General features: G+C 41.6%; 1 protein-coding gene across 2 annotated transcripts; it reads left to right on the forward strand.

The window, feature by feature from the left end:
• Nucleotides 1-66: 66 nt before the first annotated feature.
• Nucleotides 67-5,997, forward strand: ak1 (adenylate kinase 1). Of its 2 annotated transcripts, XM_084339715.1 has the most exons (7): nucleotides 67-180; nucleotides 3,817-3,854; nucleotides 4,569-4,604; nucleotides 4,944-5,107; nucleotides 5,431-5,547; nucleotides 5,634-5,825; nucleotides 5,914-5,997. In XM_084339715.1, exons 2-7 carry the CDS (start codon nucleotides 3,848-3,850, stop codon nucleotides 5,980-5,982), a joined length of 585 nt encoding a protein of 194 aa, XP_084195841.1. In that variant the 5' UTR covers nucleotides 67-180; nucleotides 3,817-3,847; the 3' UTR covers nucleotides 5,983-5,997. The 2 variants fall into 2 exon arrangements, with proteins under 2 accessions (XP_084195841.1, XP_084195840.1); XM_084339714.1 differs by lacking the exons at nucleotides 67-180; nucleotides 3,817-3,854 and adding an exon at nucleotides 4,318-4,454.
• Nucleotides 5,998-7,193: the final 1,196 nt, after the last annotated feature.

Raw genomic sequence — 7,193 nt, forward strand, 5'->3', positions numbered from 1 at the left:
CTTCCTCCCTCTTACCCACAATGCAACGCGGGCTGAGCAGGCTCAGCTGAGCTATAAAAAGGCATGGCATGGGGGAGGGAGGGCTGCCGTGCAGTAGGAACTGTGCAGACACACACACACGGGGATCCAGGGAAGGCAGCCCCCTTGCATTGGGATCTAGAGCCACAGCGCGAAAGAGAGGTCAGTACAGAGGACAAAGGCTCCATAGAGGAAATGACAGGGACTGGGGCTGACTTTGTCAGAGGGGACTGACGAATAAAGAGATGTCAGAGAGAAAGAGTGTTGGCAGGAGCAGTGGGCAGGGCTGTTTGATGGGATGGAAGGGTGAGAGTAACAGAGAGTGTAATGTGGAGCTGTCACTTTGGTTAGTCACACTGTTGAAAATGGTTGACACTGTCAGAAGATCAGGCATTTCTGCATAGTGCGGAGGCATGCAGCTCCTATGTGTCACCCAATAGATGTCATAACTGTTTTGCTAAAAAACATGTACTGCCATTCTTATTTCTTCCTCCGTGCATTTGCTCTGACATTTCATTGCAGGTGGTTTGTCTTCACACTGATGACATGTTCACAGTATTCTCCACCTACACCCCTTCAAGGCCATTTTCATACAAGCTTCTCTAGCCTTTTAATACCCTTGCCATGCTTCCAGCCCCAGTAATGGTCATTAACATCTGATTAGGGGCCGAGTACTATTGATTCCCGTGAGTAGATGCTGCACATTGAAGTGAGCTTAAAGCTTTCAATTTGGAACACAAACACGTCCATATCAGCCACGGATAACGCCGAATTTATCTCGCTCCATCCTTTCACAAACATCATGGAATATCTCCCACTGCACTGACGTCAAAGGGTCCCCTGTTCTCCCTTAAAGGGACAGTACGCTCAATTAATTTGCAGTGCACCTTGGTTACCAGCGGCACACAGGGAGAATGCTCTAACAGATCATGTGCCCGGTACTTTGTTTTCACTCCTGTTGCTTCGAGGGGCACTCGGTGTACCCATGTGCTTTTTGAGAATGGCTGACATGCTATCCCTTAACAGCTGCAGACCGACTGAGTCTTTTTTTAGATGTTAAAAAAGAGTAATAAGACATGAGGGCTGGACAGGCAAGGTGGACTCTGGTGGGGGGTCGTGGAGAGTCTAGTCCCTCCATATTTCAATTCATGGATAGAATTACAATGAATCAAATGTCAAAATGTGTCCCCATGTATCAGGTTCTTGTACTCGCACACTCAGCTTTTACAGTGCACTCAGTCACATGGGACTGCATTATTTATGTTGTTGAGATTCATCCATTTTAAAGGGGAAACAATCCAATCTTAGTGCAACATTCACAGGGCTTTGTCCACACATGAAGTTCAAACATCTTGCCACATTTCCAGCACTGATACAGCCTCTGTTGGGAAATGTAACAGCCTAATCACACTGTAGTGAAGCCATGTAATGTTCTACTTCGCAGCAGGTTTATGTTCCATAACTCCATGCAGTATTGAATCGATTCCCAAGTCGAACCAGGACACGTCTGACATGCCAAAGAAGCAGGGGACCCAGACTGTCGATGACACCATAATAGGCCAGATAGGAATTCCCAAACTGGCTCTGTGCTGACTCAGATGCCAGCCTCCAAGTGACATTTACAAAGAGCACAGGGTTAATGTCCACTGACATAAAACTGGACACCTGAGAAGCAGCACCACCAGTACTGAGGGGTTTCGCATGTGAGAACCAGAGAACAAGCTAGTAGCATATGCAGCCTCGGTATGCACTGAACCAGGAAACATGTGTTAGCCCTAGAAATATAAAAATCTGTCATCTGGACCATGCATGAACATGGTGTGATTCTATATTTTTTCTCTTTACGCCTAAGTGAAACTACTCCTATAACCTTTCTAATGCCCTACATTCCTTAATGTTTATTTAACAATCTGGTATTATAGAGTTTGAATAGGAGGCCTGTGCCAGTGAGCAAACAGCCAAGTTGGCACAAGGTCAAATTCAAGTCTTGTTAAATTGAATCTAATGTCACGGCCCTGTTTGGATCTCTTGTCACCTCGGGCTTAGAAAAAAAGACAATCAAATAAATGTCATATTTATCCATTTTATTTTTTGTTGTTAGTGGAAATCAAAATTCCAAGATTACACTTAAAGGTGCACGATATAGTTTTGGGGAATACATTTTAATCAGAAGAGAATGATTTTTTTATGGCCAAACAAACTAAATAATCAAACTCTATTCATTTCATGACTGAATAAACTGACATTAAATGACAACACAATTTCAAACTGCTTTACTTTGTTTATATTTGGCGGACCCTGCCACCTTTCTAGCTTCAAACACTGTTCTGGGGACTTTATTTTACTCAGAGAACAGCTTGTTTATTCAGTTGCGGAAAAAATAAATATTTCTGAGCTTGTATTATTACCTCTGAGTTTGAATTTCTTCCCCAAAACTATGCAGTGCCCTTTTAAAATATTCAATACTGGTCCTATAAAAACATCTGTAATTATAATGTTCCTGTTTCTCTGGTGACCATGACAAACTTGGACCTCACCAGGTAACCTAAGACATCAGCCCTTTGCCGTTTGTCAAAAATCTGGCTCCACAAAACTCATACCAGCAGCCTCTCAGGTTACTTAACTACCGTAGTGCGAATGTGTGCGTGTGTGATGTAAGCAACTGGGTGACAAGCAAATATGTAGAGTAGGCCTAACTGTATAGGAGGGTGAACATCACTGTTACATAGTAGTTAGTATAATCAGTATACAGTCCACACACTGTGCATTCTGACTCCAAATGCATTGCAAAAATCAGTATAATGATAACAAATATAGTTTAAATACATGCAAAATAGAGAGCAGAAGTTCAGCCGATCTTCAAATTCAGCCTTAAGAGAACTTCTCTACAGTCAAAGCAGATGTTAAACTATTTTCCATTTCATCTTATGTATTTATATCCCCAGAAATACAATGGTGCTGAGGTACAAACGTACACTAAGAGCAGACACAGCTAAAATCATCGCAGTAATCCAGGAGGTAGCAATAAAGCAAGTTTACATGGCCGAAACACGGTAAAATGAACAATGTTAAAAGGTAGAGCTGAAGGAATTGAACACCTGCAGAGCAGAGCCGGGTTATTTAAAGTCAGAACACACCCATTTTCACATGACACGGGCAGGCAGCTACTTGTAGATATCTATTTACACATGCCGGCACCACTGACTCTCTCAAGCTCCTTCCTCATTCTTCTGACTTTAACTCGGCTACAACAGAAGTGTAAACAGGAAACCATACCGGGGTTGTTTTCTTCAGATACACTCAGTACAAGGAACACACGACTAAAAGTCATTTCCTGTCCGAGGACTCTAACTGTTGTGGTCTTTTTCTAAAATGGCTGCATTAAATACGGTTTCACTGTCTACTGCAAGAACTGGATTGCTATTAAAGGGTGCAACCACAGACTGTTGAATATGATCCTAACATTTTATGAGGGATGACACATACTACAAAAGCTATGTAGTGTTGCTATGCTACATTCAAGTGTGGCTTCACTATAAAGTCACTATTGATCAAAACATTTAAAAATGTGTTCTTTAATATTTACATGACAATAACACTACCAGAGATTGTAATACCAGTTGCTCCTTCTAAAGATGTTTCTTCAAAGAGCGGTGGGTTGATATTAAAATTAACCCTTGTATTGTTACACATATTATCCACTTTTCAATAGAGTCTAACCCAGTAGACTTCTATTAGACTTTCTGTCTTGGTCAAAATACCTGCTGTAGTGAACTTTTTTCCTTTTCTGTCTTTCAGTTGAAGGAAAACCCTCATCTAACCCAACACAATGGCAGGTAAATAATATGTCACACACGAATGATGATGGTTATGATGATTATTGATGTGGGAAATGTTCATTTACACTCTTATTATTAATCTTGTGGAGGCAAAAAAACAACCAGGAGCAGACTTGTGTTTTCTCAGACTCTACCGCCCTCTTTTGGTTGTTTTTGAGTTTTACATTTAACAATGCTTATAAACAAGATACTGCCCTTAGGTATGATGTTCCATTGTTTACAGACTAATAGGTTGCTATGACGTTGCATTTAATTACCAACGCAACATTTGTATTATAATACAATTATCTCATTAAAAAGTTGCACCCATTACCACACAGCATAGATATCAAGTGAAGATCTTGTATTTTATTTGTATTTTTTGCTCTCTCGTTAGGTTATTAACTCAGACTTTAGCTGTATTTACCTGTGAACAGTTATGCCCGGCTATATAACATTATTGGATGACAACGGTTGCCATGGCAACACTGTTTGAGTAATTGCACAAATAAGTCAAAGCACTAAGCTGTCCAGGCGACACTGTGCCCTGCAACTGAAAAATGGAAAATACCTGTAGCTCTGCCAAATGCCTTTCCTCTACATGTGACTGTCGAGATGGTTTGTTACAAACATATTTTACTCGTGAATTTTACTTTTTTGTTTATTTAATTAGAAGAATGCTTTGCTTTGTCACCTCTATGGACTTGTAACCTCTCTTGTTTCTCATTTCAGACAAAATTAAAGATGCTAAGATCATCTTTGTCGTGGGTGAGTACACTTTCGTCAAATTTGTCTCATTTTGCACCACAAAATCCATGTAAATAAGTACATTTACTTAAGTACTGTACATAGGTACAACTTGAGGTACTTTCCCTTTACTCGAGTACTTCCATTTTCTGTTATTTTATACTTCCACTCCCCTACATTTTGGAGGCAAATGTTGCACTTACTCCACTATGTTTACTTAATAACTTTAGTTACCAGTTACTTATCAGATAGCATGCTGCATCAGAGCCAAAGCAGCTTTTTTTTAAAACAAAACAAAACAAAGCAAACACTAACAGCCATTCCCTCACATGCGTTTTGTCTGTCTTTTTTTCTGTTCAGGTGGGCCCGGCTCTGGAAAGGGCACCCAGTGTGAGAAGGTAGTCGCAAAGTATGGCTACACCCACCTGTCATCCGGGGACCTCCTCCGTGCTGAGGTGGCCTCTGGCTCTGAGAGGGGCAAGCAGCTCCAGGCCATCATGCAGAAGGGAGAGCTTGTGCCCCTGGTAAGAGACTGGGACCTGTAATTCTAAAAAGTATTGTTTTTAATCATTTGCAACTAACCCTAACCCAATACTCAACTAAATATGTGCTTAGATATGAAGGAAATAACATAGTTTTGGATGATGTAGCTTGTGGTTCTGTTTTGCATTGAACTGCATTATTCAGAGAGGTGTTTTTGTCATCAAGCTTACCCTCATTGATATAAAACATGGAATCCATAACAGGAACACCTGTCAGTATAACAAACTGTCAACCAGGTGCATTTTCAACCAGAAGTGCCATATCATTGTCAAGGTTGATCATAATGTCTTGGGTCTGCCTCCAGGACACAGTCTTAGACATGATTAAGGACGCCATGATCGCCAAGGCTGATGTGTCCAAGGGCTACCTTATTGATGGCTACCCCCGTGAGGTGAAGCAGGGCGAGGAGTTCGAGAAGAAGGTAGGGCAGAGCGTGAGATGTTGCCCTATAACTCAGCAGCAGCAATGAAACAACCTTTTACGAGCTAAAACTGTCTCGATCCCCAGATTGGCAAACCCTGCCTGCTGCTGTACGTCGACGCAAAATCAGAGACCATGGTCAAGAGGCTTTTGAAGCGTGGCGAGACCAGCGGCCGTTCTGATGACAACGAGGAGACCATCAAGAAGCGTCTGGACTTGTATTACAAAGCAACCGAGCCAGTCATCGCCTTTTATGAGGGCCGCGGCATTGTCAGGAAGGTGCGTATGACGGCTGTGATGGAGAAAATCAAATATATGTACTGTAATATGTACTGTACATAACTTGTGGTCATCTTGCTTTCCCCAGGTTGACTCTGAGCTGCCAGTGGATGAGGTCTTCGGCCAAGTCTCCAAAGCTATTGATGCACTGAAGTAAAACAACGTAACTAGATGAGCTGTGTCTGGTTGTTGTTTTATTTATTTATTTTTTTTTTCATTTTCTCAGAATCATTTTCATAAGGACAAAACATGAACAACAACACATATAACACCCTTCCCACTCATTTTGGTTTAAAATACTGAGGCCATTTGGGTTCAAAGATGCCTTAACTCTACTCCTACTCCAGCAATATTAATCCACAGTTTGAAGCTCGCACAACAACGAATCTGCTCAAAGCAGCATCTCGAAATCCATCTGTTTCTTTGTACAAGCTCCCATTCTGTGCTTGACATGTGTGTATATGCATCCAAGTGACATCCCAGATGGTACTGTCAACCATCTCTGAACCTTTAAGGCACCACGCTCACTCTGGGGCAAACCTGCACTTTACATACTCTTTTTTTTTTCCGCCCCCCTTTAACTCTGTCATATCGAGTCCAGAGTTCATGGGTTGTGCCATTGAACAATGGCAGAGATCACTCACTGTGGACAGAATTTTTAACCTGCTTTTCTCCACAATCATTCACTTCATACATTTACGACTATATTTAAAGCACAGAAATGTTCTATTTTTTTTTCATAAAGGTTTACATATGTAACATGGCTGTCTTTAAAGTGGTATATGTGACAAAAAGAAAATTAAAGTATAAGGGAAACGTGATTTTTACTTTACTCGGCAGGACATTAAAGGGGCTCTGTGGAGCTTCTGTGTTGTGCTGGAAGCTGGTCGTTAGTCTACGCTAGCAGCCTCCATTTCCAAACTGACGTTAGCTACTGTTACTCTGTATCAGTGAGCGGAGAGGGGGCACCGAGATGAGGCACTCGAGAAGGTTCATTTTTCACATTACATTACAGTCCGCTCACATATGGCCAATAAAAAAGTGATTCATACATATAAATTGTTACATGGGGCCCCTTTAAGGAACAGTTTCTCGTTAACAATGGCGGCCCAGCAGGTGTTAGAAGGGAAGGAGGGGGAGAGGACAAACAAAAGCAATGACGAGAGACTAATGAATCAAATCAAACAGGGTTAAAACATTCACAAGAATTCAGAAGTAGGCTCTTAATAGCAGTGATTGAGATCAATGTATCTGGTTTTAGTGGGGTTTTTTTCCTCAGGAAGTTTGAGGGGCAGGGGCGATAAAAATAAAAAGGGCACCAGCTGCACACGGAGGGGGCACCAGTGCGCAGAAAGTCGTGATACATTT

This window comes from Pagrus pagrus (assembly GCF_965226575.1).
Source record: "Pagrus pagrus genome assembly, chromosome: 19".
Lineage (NCBI taxonomy): Eukaryota > Metazoa > Chordata > Actinopteri > Spariformes > Sparidae > Pagrus > Pagrus pagrus.